Source organism: Hyla sarda, unplaced genomic scaffold (assembly GCF_029499605.1).
Source record: "Hyla sarda isolate aHylSar1 unplaced genomic scaffold, aHylSar1.hap1 scaffold_375, whole genome shotgun sequence".
In the NCBI taxonomy this organism is placed as follows: domain Eukaryota; kingdom Metazoa; phylum Chordata; class Amphibia; order Anura; family Hylidae; genus Hyla; species Hyla sarda.
The window spans coordinates 283,913-298,963 of NW_026610394.1; the positions used below are offsets into that span (position 1 = coordinate 283,913).

The 15,051-nt window shown below is 52.7% G+C and overlaps 1 protein-coding gene across 1 annotated transcript in view; it reads right to left on the minus strand.

Annotated features, from left to right (window-relative positions):
- CHRNA9 (cholinergic receptor nicotinic alpha 9 subunit) overlaps positions 1 to 6,658 on the minus strand; it is a 61,843-nt gene extending 55,185 nt beyond the window's left edge. The window contains exon 1 of the mRNA XM_056553738.1: positions 6,429 to 6,658. Coding sequence (XP_056409713.1) covers positions 6,429 to 6,474 — 46 coding nt within the window. The 5' untranslated portion in view covers positions 6,475 to 6,658. The remainder of the gene's footprint in view (positions 1 to 6,428) is intronic.
- Between the last annotated feature and the right edge of the window lie 8,393 nt (positions 6,659 to 15,051).

The window sequence follows — 15,051 nt, forward strand, 5'->3', positions numbered from 1 at the left end:
CCCTGGTATATGGGGGGGCTCCGATAGACACAGCTGGATGACCCTGGTATATGGGGGGGCTCCGATAGACACATATGGGTGACCCCTGGTATATGGGGGGGCTCCTATAGATACATATGGGTGACCCCTGGTATATGGGGGGCTCCGATAGACACATATGGGTGACCCCTGGCATATGGGGGGCTCCGATAGACACATATGGGTGACCCCTGGTATATGAGGGGCTCCGATAGAGACATATGGGTGACCCCTGGTATATGGGGGCTCCGATAGACACATATGGGTGACCCCTGGTATATGGGGTCTCCTATAGACACAGCTGGGTGACCCTGGTATATGGGGGGGGCTCCGATAGACACATATGGGTGACTCCTGGTATATGGGGGCTCATATAGACACATATGGGTGACCCTGGTATATGGGGGGCTCCTATAGACACAGCTGGGTGACCCTGGTATATGGGGGGCTCATATAGACACAGCTGGGTGACCCTGGTATATGGGGGGCTCATATAGACACATATGGGTGACCCTTGGTATATGGGGGGCTCCTATAGACACAGCTGGGTGACCCCTGGTATATGGGGGGCTCCTATAGACACAGCTGGGTGACCCTGGTATATGGGGGGCTCCTATAGCCACATATGGGTGACCCTGGTATATGGGGGGCTCCGATAGACACAGCTGGATGACCCCCGGTATATGGGGGGCTCTGATAGACACAGTTGGGTGACCCCTGGTATATGGGGGGCTCCTATAGAGACATATGGGTGACCCCTGGTATAGGGGGGCTCCGATAGACACATATGGGTGACCCCTGGTATATGGGGGCTCATATAGACACATATGGGTGACCCTGGTATATGGGGGGCTCCTATAGACACAGCTGGGTGACCCTGGTATATGGGGGGCTCACATAGACACAGCTGGGTGACCCTGGTATATGGGGGGCTCATATAGACACATATGGGTGACCCTTGGTATATGGGGGGCTCCTATAGACACAGCTGGGTGACCCCTGGTATATGGGGGGCTCCTATAGACACAGCTGGGTGACCCTGGTATATGGGGGGTTCCTATAGCCACATATGGGTGACCCTGGTATATGGGGGGCTCCGATAGACACAGCTGGATGACCCCCGGTATATGGGGGGCTCTGATAGATACAGTTGGATGACCCATGGTATATGGAGGCTCCTATAGACACATATGGGTGACCCCTGGTATATGGAGGCTCCGATAGACACATATGGGTGACCCTGGTATATGGGGGACTCCTATAGACACAGCTGGGTGACCCCTGGTATATGGGGGCTCCGATAGACACAGCTGGTTGACCCCAGGTATATGGGGGACCCCTATAGACACAGTTGGGTGACCCCTGGTATATGGGGGGCTCCTATAGACACATATGGGTGACCCCTGGTATATGGGGGGCTCCTATAGACACATATGGGTGACCCCTGGTATATGGGGGCTCCTATAGACACATCTGGGTGACCCTGGTATATGGGGGGCTCCGAAAGACACAGCTGGGTAACCCCTGATATATGGGGGGCTCCTATAGACACAGCTGGGTGACCCTGGTATATGGGGGCTCCAATAGACACATATGGGTGACCCCTGGTATATGGGGGGCTCCTATAGACAAAGCTGGGTGACCCTGGTATATGGGGGGGCTCCTATAGACACAGCTGGGTGACCCTGGTATATGGGGGGCTCCTATAGACACAGCTGGGTGACCCTGGTATATGGGGGACTCCGATAGACACAGCTGGGTGACCCCTGGTATATGGGGGGCTCCGATAGACACAGCTGGGTGACCCCTGGTATATGGGGGCTCCTATAGACACAGCTGGGTGACCCTGGCATATGGGGGGCTTCTATAGACACAGTTGGGTGACCCCTGGTATATGGGGGGCTCCTATAGACACAGCTGGGTGACCCTGGCATATGGGGGGCTCCTATAGACACAGCTGGGTGACCCTGGTATATGGGGGGGCTCCTATAGACACAGCTGGGTGACCCTGGCATATGGGGGGCTCCTAAAGACACATATGGGTGACCCTGGTATATGGGGGGCTCCTACAGACACAGTTGGGTGACCCCTGGTATATGGGGGGCTCCTATAGACACAGTTGGGTGACCCCTGGTATATGGGGGGCTCCGATAGACACAGCTGGGTGACCCTGGCATATGGGGGCTCCTATAGACACATATGGGTGACCCTGGTATATGGGGGGCTCCTATAGACACAGTTGGGTGACCCCTGGTATATGGGGGGCTCCTATAGACACATATGGGTGACCCTGGCATATGGGGGGCTCCTATAGACACATATGGGTGACCATGGTATATGGGGGGCTCCTATAGACACAGTTGGGTGACCCCTGGTATATGGGGGGCTCCGATAGACACATATGGGTGACCCCTGGTATATGGGGGGCTCCTATAGACACAGCTGGGTGACCCTGGCATATGGGGGGCTCCTATAGACAAATCTGGAGAGCAGCCCCCTTCCCCGGCGGGGCACCTCTCGTGTGCGGATCAGCTCTCTCACTTACAGATCAGGACGGCTCTGGCAGACATGGAGGACGGCGGACGCGCTCGATTGAATTACAACTAATTCAGAGATGTCAGGGGCGATTGTAGGATCCCAGGACACCCGAGCCGGGAGATTCTTCAGGGGGATCTGTTACAGGTGTCAGAAGAGAAAGGTGACCCCGATCCCCACCCTGAGGGACAGCGAGACCCCCATCCTGTCCCCATACCCACCTGGTACTATATACAGGAAGGGGAGACATATACCTGAGAGGTAACGGGCACCGCAAGAGGTTCTGAAGATTCTCCATACTTAAAGGGCCAGTATCAGAAATATTACAGATATAGATGAGACCTGCAGTCCTATGTAACACCACAGATAACAGTGATAACTCTCTGAGTACAGATAATGTATAGATGTCACCTGCAGTCCTATGTAACACCACAGATAACAGTGATAACTCTCTGAGTACAGATAATGTATAGATGTCACCTGCAGTCCTATGTAACACCACAGATAACAGTGATAACTCTCTGAGTACAGATAATGTATAGATGTGACCTGCAGTCCTATGTAACACCACAGATAACACAGTGATAACTCTCTGAGTACAGATAATATATAGATGTGACCTGCAGTCCTATGTAACACCACAGATAACAGTGATAACTCTCTGAGTACAGATAATGTAATAGATGTGACCTGCAGTCCTATGTAACACCACAGATAACAGTGATAACTCTCTGACTACAGATAATGTATAGATGTGACCTGCAGTCCTATGTAACACCACAGATAACAGTGATAACTCTCTGAGTACAGATAATGTATAGATGTGACCTGCAGTCCTATGTAACACCACAGATAACACAGTGATAACTCTCTGAGTACAGATAATGTATAGATGTGACCTGCAGTCCTATGTAACACCACAGATAACACAGTGATAACTCTCTGAGTACAGATAATGTAGTAGATGTCACCTGCAGTCCTATGTAACCCCACAGATAACAGTGATAACTCTCTGAGTACAGATAATGTATAGATGTGACCTGCAGTCCTATGTAACACCACAGATAACAGTGATATCTCTCTGAGTACAGATAATGTATAGATGTGACCTGCAGTCCTATGTAACACCACATATAACACAGTGATAACTCTCTGAGTACAGATAATGTATAGATGTGACCTGCAGTCCTATGTAACACCACAGATAACACAGTGATAACTCTCTGAGTACAGATAATGTATAGATGTGACCTGCAGTCCTATGTAACACCACAGATAACACAGTGATAACTCTCTGAGTACAGAAAATGTATAGATTTGACTTGCAGTCCTATGTAACACCACAGATAACACAGTGATAACTCTCTGAGTACAGATAATGTATAGATGTGACCTGCAGTCCTATGTAACACCACAGATAACAGTGATAACTCTCTGAGTACAGATAATGTATAGATGTGACCTGCAGTCCTATGTAACACTACAGATAACAGTGATAACTCTCTGAGTACAGATAATGTAGTAGATGTGACCTGCAGTCCTATGTAACACCACAGATAACAGTGATATCTCTCTGAGTACAGATAATGTATAGATGTGACCTGCAGTCCTATGTAACACCACATATAACACAGTGATAACTCTCTGAGTACAGATAATGTATAGATGTGACCTGCAGTCCTATGTAACACCACAGATAACACAGTGATAACTCTCTGAGTACAGATAATGTATAGATGTGACCTGCAGTCCTATGTAACACCACAGATAACAGTGATAACTCTCTGAGTACAGATAATGTATAGATGTGACCTGCAGTCCTATGTAACACCACAGATAACAGTGATAACTCTCTGAGTACAGATAATGTATAGATGTGACCTGCAGTCCTATGTAACACGACAGATAACACAGTGATAACTCTCTGAGTACAGATAATATATAGATGTGACCTGCAGTCCTATGTAACACCACAGATAACAGTGATAACTCTCTGAGTACAGATAATGTAGTAGATGTGACCTGCAGTCCTATGTAACACCACAGATAACAGTGATATCTCTGAGTACAGATAATGTATAGATGTGACCTGCAGTCCTATGTAACACCACAGATAACACAGTGATAACTCTCTGAGTACAGATAATGTATAGATGTGACCTGCAGTCCCATGTAACACCACAGATAACACAGTGATAACTCTCTGAGTACAGATAATGTATAGATGTGACCTGCAGTCCTATGTAACACCACAGATAACAGTGATAACTCTCTGAGTACAGATAATGTATAGATGTGACCTGCAGTCCTATGTAACACCACAGATAACACAGTGATAACTCTCTGAGTACAGATAATGTAGTAGATGTGACCTGCAGTCCTATGTAACACCACAGATAACAGTGATAACTCTCTGAGTACAGATAATGTAGTAGATGTGACCTGCAGTCCTATGTAACACCACAGATAACAGTGATAACTCTCTGAGTACAGATAATGTATAGATGTGACCTGCAGTCCTATGTAACACCACAGATAACACAGTGATAACTCTCTGAGTACAGATAATGTATAGATGTGACCTGCAGTCCTATGTAACACCACAGATAACACAGTGATAACTCTCTGAGTACAGATAATGTATAGATGTGACCTGCAGTCCTATGTAACACCACAGATAACAGTGATATCTCTCTGAGTACAGATAATGTATAGATGTGACCTGCAGTCCTATGTAACACCACAGATAACAGTGATAACTCTCTGAGTACAGATAATGTATAGATGTGACCTGCAGTCCTATGTAACACCACAGATAACAGTGATAACTCTCTGAGTACAGATAATGTATAGATGTGACCTGCAGTCCTATGTAACACCACAGATAACAGTGATAACTCTCTGAGTACAGATAATGTATAGATGTGACCTGCAGTCCTATGTAACACCACAGATAACACAGTGATAACTCTCTGAGTACAGATAATGTATAGATGTGACCTGCAGTCCTATGTAACACCACAGATAACAGTGATAACTCTCTGAGTACAGATAATGTATAGATGTGACCTGCAGTCCTATGTAACACCACAGATAACAGTGATAACTCTCTGAGTACAGATAATGTATAGATGTGACCTGCAGTCCTATGTAACACCACAGATAACACAGTGATAACTCTCTGACTACAGATAATGTATAGATGTGACCTGCAGTCCTATGTAACACCACAGATAACACAGTGATAACTCTCTGAGTACAGATAATGTATAGATGTGACCTGCAGTCCTATGTAACACCACAGATAACAGTGATAACTCTCTGAGTACAGATAATGTATAGATGTGACCTGCAGTCCTATGTAACACCACAGATAACACAGTGATAACTCTCTGAGTACAGATAATGTATAGATGTGACCTGCAGTCCTATGTAACACCACAGATAACAGTGATAACTCTCTGAGTACAGATAATGTAGTAGATGTGACCTGCAGTCCTATGTAACACCACAGATAACAGTGATAACTCTCTGAGTACAGATAATGTATAGATGTGACCTGCAGTCCTATGTAACACCATAGATAACAGTGATAACTCTCTGAGTACAGATAATATATAGATGTGACCTGCAGTCCTATGTAACACCACAGATAACAGTGATAACTCTCTGAGTACAGATAATGTATAGATGTGACCTGCAGTCCTATGTAACACCACAGATAACAGTGATAACTCTCTGAGTACAGATAATGTATAGATGTGACCTGCAGTCCTATGTAACACCACAGATAACAGTGATAACTCGAGTACAGATAATGTAGTAGATGTGACCTGCAGTCCTATGTAACACCGCACAGCTCAGTAGTCACTCACCTGGCAGGATGCAGAGGTAGCAGCTGATGAGGGGCAGCAGTCTCATGGTGAGGGGGGGCAGGGTGGAGATGCTGCTGGGTTGTGGGGTTCAGGCCATAGAGGGTGTCAGGGCCCCTGGGTGCTGGGGGACCCCGGACTGAGCTGGGTGCTCTGGGTGGTTGTAGCTCTCAGGCTCTGCTGCATCTCTCTCCTCTGGTGTCTGGAGGAGTCTGGTTGGAGTCCTCACACCTCCTGAGCGTCTCCTCCTCCCTCCTCCTCTCCTGCTGTCACTCTCTGCTCCTCCTCACTGTCTCACATCCTCCTTGTTGTCCCTGAGAATAATGTCACAGTGTCTGGGACCTCCCAGGAGAAGCCTTGTCCTCTCTGTGTACACAATGTGAGGACCACCAATGGGACCAGAGGGCGGTCATAATGTCAGACCCCAGATCCCAGCTCGGTGTTCAGCTTTATCCAGAAAAGACCATTGCTGAGTCCTCCTGGGCAGTTACCTCAGACATCCCCATCCATCTCCCCCTCATCCATCTCCCCCTCATCCTCACAATCCCATCCATCTCCCCCTCATCCATCTCCCCCTCATCCTCACCATCTCATCCATCTCCCCCTCATCCTCACCATCTCATCCATCTCCCCCTCATCCATCTCCCCCTCATCCATCTCCCCCTCATCCTCACCATCTCATCCATCTCCCCCTCATCCTCACCATCTCATCCATCTCCCCCTCATCCATCTCCCCCTCATCCTCACAATCCCATCCATCTCCCCCTCATCCATCTCCCACTCATCCTCACCATCCCATCCATCTCCCCCTCATCCTCACCATCTCATCCATCTCCCCCTCATCCTCACCATCTCATCCATCTCCCCCTCATCCTCACCATCCCATCCATCTCCCCCTCATCCTCACCATTCCATCCATGTCCTCCTCATCCTCCCCATCCCATCCATCTCCCCTTAATCCATCTCCCCCTCATCCTCATCCTCACCATCCCATCCATCTCCCCCTCATCCATCTCCATCTCCCCCTCATCCATCTCCCCCTCATCCATCTCCCCCTCATCCATATCCCCCTCATCCTCACCATCCCATCCATCTCCCCCTCATCCATCTGCATCTCCCCCTCATCCATCTCCCCCTCATCCATCTCCCCCTCATCCTCACCATCCCATCCATCTCCCCCTCATCCATCTCCCCCTCATCCATACCCATGCCCTCATCCTCGACCATCCCATCCATCTCCCCCTCATCCATCTCCCGCTCATCCTCACCATCCCACCCATCTTCCCCTCATCCATCTCCCCCTCATCCATCTCCCCCTCATCCTCACCATCCCACCCATCTCCCCCTCATCAATCTCCCCCTCATCCATCTCCCCCTCATCCTCACCATCCCATCCATCTCCCCCTCATCCTCACCATCCCATCCATCTCCCCCTCATCCTCACCATCTCATCCACCTCCCCCTCATCCTCACCATCCCATCCATCTCCCCCTCATCCATCTCCCCCTCATCCTCACCATCTCCATCCATCTCCCCCTCATCCTCTCAATCTCATCCATCTCATCCTCACCATCTCATCCACCTCCCCCTCATCCTCACCATCCCATCCATCTCCCCCTCATCCATCTCCCCTCATCCTCACCATGCATCCATCTCCCCCTCATCAACCTCCCCCTCATCCTCACCATCCCATCAATCTCCCCCTCATCCATCTCCCCCTCATCCATATCCATCCTCATCCTCACCATCCCACCCATCTCCCCCTCATCAATCTCCCCCTCATCCATCTCCTCCTCATCCTCACCATCTCATCCACCTCCCCCTCATCCTCACCATCCCATCCATCTCCCCCTCATCCTCACCATCTCATCCACCTCCCCCTCATCCTCACCATCCCATCCATCTCCCCTCATCCATCTCCCCCTCATCCTCACCATCTCCATCCATCTCCCCCTCATCCTCACCATCTCAACCATCTCCATCCATCTCCCCCTCATCCTCTCAATCTCATCCATCTCATCCTCACCATCTCATCCACCTCCCCCTCATCCTCACCATCCCATCCATCTCCCCCTCATCCATCTCCCCTCATCCTCACCATCCCATCCATCTCCCCCTCATCCACCTCCCCCTCATCCTCACCATCCCATCCATCTCCCCCTCATCCATCTCCCCTCATCCTCACCATTCCATCCATCTCCCCCTCATCCACCTCCCCCTCATCCTCACCATCCCATCCATCTCCCCCCTCATCCATCTCCCCTCATCCTCACCATCCCATCCATCTCCCCCTCATCCATCTCCCCTCATCCTCACCATCTCATCCACCTCCCCCTCATCCTCACCATCCCATCCATCTCCCCCTCATCCATCTCCCCCTCATCCTCGCCATCTCAACCATCTCCATCCATCTCCCCCTCATCCTCACCATCTCCATCCATCTCCCCCTCATCCTCACCATCTCAACCATCTCCCCCTCATCCTCACCATCTCATCTATCTCCCCCTCATCCTCACCATTTCATGCATCTCCCCCTCATCCTCACCATCTCATCCACCTCCCCCTCATCCTCACCATCCCATCCATCTCCCCCTCATCCATCTCCCCCTCATCCATATCCATCCTCATCCTCACCATCCCATCCATCTCCCCCTCATCCATCTCCCCCTCATCCTCACCATCCCACCCATCTCCCCCTCATCCATCTCCCCCTCATCCATCTCCCCTCATCCTCACCATCCCATCCATCTCCCCCTCATCCATCTCCCCCTCATTCTTACCATCTCATCCACCTCCCCCTCATCCTCACCATCCCATCCATCTCCCCCTCATCCTCACCATCTCATCCACCTCCCCCTCATCCTCACCATCCCATCCATCTCCCCTCATCCATCTCCCCCTCATCCTCACCATCTCCATCCATCTCCCCCTCATCCTCACCATCTCAACCATCTCCATCCATCTCCCCCTCATCCTCTCAATCTCATCCATCTCCCCCTCATCCTCACCATCTCATCCACCTCCCCCTCATCCTCACCATCCCATCCATCTCCCCCTCATTCATCTCCCCTCATCCTCACCATCCCATCCATCTCCCCCTCATCCACCTCCCCCTCATCCTCACCATCCCATCCATCTCCCCCTCATCCATCTCCCCCTCATCCATATCCATCCTCATCCTCACCATCCCATCCATCTCCCCCTCATCCATCTCCCCCTCATCCATCTCCCCCTCATCCTCACCATCTCATCCACCTCCCCCTCATCCTCACCATCCCATCCCTCTCCCCGTCATCCTCACCATCTCCATCCACCTCCCCCTCATCCTCACCATCCCATCCATCTCCCCCTCATCAATCTCCCCTCATCCTCACCATCTCCATCCATCTCCCCCTCATCCTCACCATCTCAACCATCTCCATCCATCTCCCCCTCATCCTCTCAATCTCATCCATCTCATCCTCACCATCTCATCCACCTCCCCCTCATCCTCACCATCCCATCCATCTCCCCCTCATCCACCTCCCCCTCATCCTCACCATCCCATCCATCTCCCCCTCATCCTCACCATCTCATCCACCTCCCCCTCATCCTCACCATCCCATCCATCTCCCCTCATCCATCTCCCCCTCATCCTCACCATCTCCATCCATCTCCCCTCATCCTCACCATCTCAACCATCTCCATCCATCTCCCCCTCATCCTCTCAATCTCATCCATCTCATCCTCACCATCTCATCCACCTCCCCCTCATCCTCACCATCCCATCCATCTCCCCCTCATCCATCTCCCCTCATCCTCACCATCCCATCCATCTCCCCCTCATCCACCTCCCCCTCATCCTCACCATCCCATCCATCTCCCCCTCATCCATCTCCCCTCATCCTCACCATCCCATCCATCTCCCCCTCATCCACCTCCCCCTCATCCTCACCATCCCATCCATCTCCCCCTCATCCATCTCCCCTCATCCTCACCATCCCATCCATCTCCCCCTCATCCATCTCCCCTCATCCTCACCATCTCATCCACCTCCCCCTCATCCTCACCATCCCATCCATCTCCCCTCATCCATCTCCCCCTCATCCTCGCCATCTCAACCATCTCCATCCATCTCCCCCTCATCCTCACCATCTCCATCCATCTCCCCCTCATCCTCACCATCTCAACCATCTCCCCCTCATCCTCACCATCTCATCTATCTCCCCCTCATCCTCACCATTTCATGCATCTCCCCCTCATCCTCACCATCTCATCCACCTCCCCCTCATCCTCACCATCCCATCCATCTCCCCCTCATCCATCTCCCCTTCATCCATATCCATCCTCTTCCTCACCATCCCATCCATCTCCCCCTCATCCATCTCCCCTCATCCATATCCATCCTCATCCTCACCATCCCATCCATCTCCCCCTCATCCATCTCCCCCTCATCCTCACCATCCCACCCATCTCCCCCTCATCCATCTCCCCCTCATCCTCACCATCCCATCCATCTCCCCCTCATCCATCTCCCCCTCATCCTTACCATCTCATCCACCTCCCCCTCATCCTCACCATCCCATCCATCTCCCCCTCATCCTCACCATCTCATCCACCTCCCCCTCATCCTCACCATCCCATCCATCTCCCCTCATCCATCTCCCCCTCATCCTCACCATCTCCATCCATCTCCCCCTCATCCTCACCATCTTAACCATCTCCATCCATCTCCCCCTCATCCTCTCAATCTCATCCATCTCCCCCTCATCCTCACCATCTCATCCACCTCCCCCTCATCCTCACCATCCCATCCATCTCCCCCTCATCCATCTCCCCTCATCCTCACCATCCCATCCATCTCCCCCTCATCCACCTCCCCCTCATCCTCACCATCCCATCCATCTCCCCTCATCCATATCCATCCTCATCCTCAACCATCCCATCCATCTCCCCCTCATCCATCTCCCCCTCATCCATCTCCCCCTCATCCTCACCATCTCATCCACCTCCCCCTCATCCTCACCATCCCATCCCTCTCCCCCTCATCCTCACCATCTCATCCACCTCCCCCTCATCCTCACCATCCCATCCATCTTTCCCTCATCCATCTCCCCCTCATCCTCACCATCTCCATCCATCTCCCCCTCATCCTCACCATCTCAACCATCTCCATCCATCTCCCCCTCATCCTCTCAATCTCATCCATCTCATCCTCACCATCTCATCCACCTCCCCCTCATCCTCACCATCCCATCCATCTCCCCCTCATCCACCTCCCCCTCATCCTCACCATCCCATCCATCTCCCCCTCATCCTCACCATCTCATCCACCTCCCCCTCATCCTCACCATCCCATCCATCTCCCCCTCATCCATCTCCCCCTCATCCTCACCATCTCCATCCGTCTCCCCCTCATCCTCACCATCTCAACCATCTCCATCCATCTCCCCCTCATCCTCTCAATCTCATCCATCTCATCCTCACCATCTCATCCACCTCCCACTCATCCTCACCATCCCATCCATCTCCCCCTCATCCATCTCCCCTCATCCTCACCATCCCATCCATCTCCCCCTCATCCACCTCCCCTTCATCCTCACCATCCCATCCATCTCCCCTCATCCTCACCATCCCATCCATCTCCCCCCTCATCCACCTCCCCCTCATCCTCACCATCCCATCCATCTCCCCCTCATCCATCTCCCCTCATCCTCACCATCCCATCCATCTCCCCCTCATCCATCTCCCCTCATCCTCACCATCTCATCCACCTCCCCCTCATCCTCACCATCCCATCCATCTCCCCCTCATCCATCTTCCCCTCATCCTCGCCATCTCAACCATCTCCATCCATCTCCCCCTCATCCTCACCATCTCCATCCATCTCCCCCTCATCCTCACCATCTCAACCATCTCCCCCTCATCCTCACCATCTCATCTATCTCCCCCTCATCCTCACCATTTCATGCATCTCCCCCTCATCCTCACCATCTCATCCACCTCCCCCTCATCCTCACCATCCCATCCATCTCCCCCTCATCCATCTCCCCCTCATCCATATCCATCCTCATCCTCACCATCCCATCCATCTCCCCCTCATCCATCTCCCCCTTATCCATATCCATCCTCATCCTCACCATCCCATCCATCTCCCCCTCATCCATCTCCCCCTCATCCTCACCATCCCACCCCATCTCCCCCTCATCCATCTCCCCCTCATCCATCTCCCCCTCATCCTCACCATCCCATCCATCTCCCCCCTCATCCATCTCCCCCTCATCCTTACCATCTCATCCACCTCCCCCTCATCCTCACCATCCCATCCATCTCCCCCTCATCCTCACCATCTCATCCACCTCCCCCTCATCCTCACCATCCCATCCACCTCCCCCTCATCCTCACCATCCCATCCATCTCCCCCTCATCCATCTCCCCCTCATCCTCACCATCTCCATCCATCTCCCCCTCATCCTCACCATCTCAACCATCTCCATCCATCTCCCCCTCATCCTCTCAATCTTATCCATCTCCCCCTCATCCTCACCATCTCATCCACCTCCCCCTCATCCTCACCATCCCATCCATCTCCCCCTCATCCATCTCCCCTCATCCTCACCATCCCATCCATCTCCCCCTCATCCACCTCCCCCTCATCCTCACCATCCCATCCATCTCCCCCTCATCCATCTCCCCCTCATCCATATCCATCCTCATCCTCACCATCCCATCCATCTCCCCCTCATCCATCTCCCCCTCATCCATCTCCCCCTCATCCTCACCATCTCATCCACCTCCCCCTCATCCTCACCATCCCATCCCTCTCCCCCTCATCCTCACCATCTCATCCACCTCCCCCTCATCCTCACCATCCCATCCATCTCCCCCTCATCCATCTCCCCCTCATCCTCACCATCTCCATCCATCTCCCCCTCATCCTCACCATCTCAAACCATCTCCATCCATCTCCCCCTCATCCTCTCAATCTCATCCATCTCATCCTCACCATCTCATCCACCTCCCCCTCATCCTCACTATCCCATCCATCTCCCCCTCATCCATCTCCCCCTCATCCTCACCATCCCATCCATCTCCCCCTCATCCTCACCATCTCATCCACCTCCCCCTCTTCCTCACCATCCCATCCATCTCCCCCTCATCCATCTCCCCCTCATCCTCACCATCTCCATCCATCTCCCCCTCATCCTCACCATCTCAACCATCTCCATCCATCTCCCCCTCATCCTCTCAATCTCATCCATCTCATCCTCACCATCTCATCCACCTCCCCCTCATCCTCACCATCCCATCCATCTCCCCCTCATCCATCTCCCCTCATCCTCACCATCCCATCCATCTCCCCCTCATCCACCTCCCCCTCATCCTCACCATCCCATCCATCTCCCCCTCATCCATCTCCCCTCATCCTCACCATCCCATCCATCTCCCCCTCATCCACCTCCCCCTCATCCTCACCATCCCATCCATCTCCCCCTCATCCATCTCCCCTCATCCTCACCATCCCATCCATCTCCCCCTCATCCATCTCCCCTCATCCTCACCATCTCATCCACCTCCCCCTCATCCTCACCATCCCATCCATCTCCCCCTCATCCATCTCCCCCTCATCCTCGCCATCTCAACCATATCCATCCATCTCCCCCTCATCCTCACCATCTCCATCCATCTCCCCCTCATCCTCACCATCTCAACCATCTCCCCCTCATCCTCACCATCTCATCTATCTCCCCCTCATCCATCTCCCCCTCATCCTCGCCATCTCAACCATATCCATCCATCTCCCCCTCATCCTCACCATTTCATGCATCTCCCCCTCATCCTCACCATCTCATCCACCTCCCCCTCATCCTCACCATCCCATCCATCTCCCCCTCATCCATCTCCCCCTCATCCATATCCATCCTCATCCTCACCATCCCATCCATCTCCCCCTCATCCATCTCCCCCTCATCCATATCCATCCTCATCCTCACCATCCCATCCATCTCCCCCTCATCCATCTCCCCCTTATCCTCACCATCCCACCCATCTCCCCCTCATCCATCTCCCCCTCATCCATCTCCCCCTCATCCTCACCATCCCATCCATCTCCCCCTCATCCATCTCCCCCTCATCCTTACCATCTCATCCACCTCCCCCTCATCCTCACCATCCCATCCATCTCCCCCTCATCCTCACCATCTCATCCACCTCCCCCTCATCCTCACCATCCCATCCATCTCCCCCTCATCCATCTCCCCCCTCATCCTCACCATCTCAACCATCTCCATCCATCTCCCCCTCATCCTCTCAATCTCATCCATCTCCCCCTCATCCTCACCATCTCATCCACCTCCCCCTCATCCTCACCATCCCATCCATCTCCCCCTCATCCATCTCCCCTCATCCTCACCATCCCATCCATCTCCCCCTCATCCACCTCCCCCTCATCCTCACCATCCCATCCATCTCCCCCTCATCCATCTCCCCCTCATCCATCTCCCCCTCATCCATATCCATCCTCATCCTCACCATCCCATCCATCTCCCCTCATTCCATCTCCCCCTCATCCATCTCCCCCTCATCCACACCATCTCATCCACCTCCCCCTCATCCTCACCATCCCATCCCTCTCCCCCTCATCCTC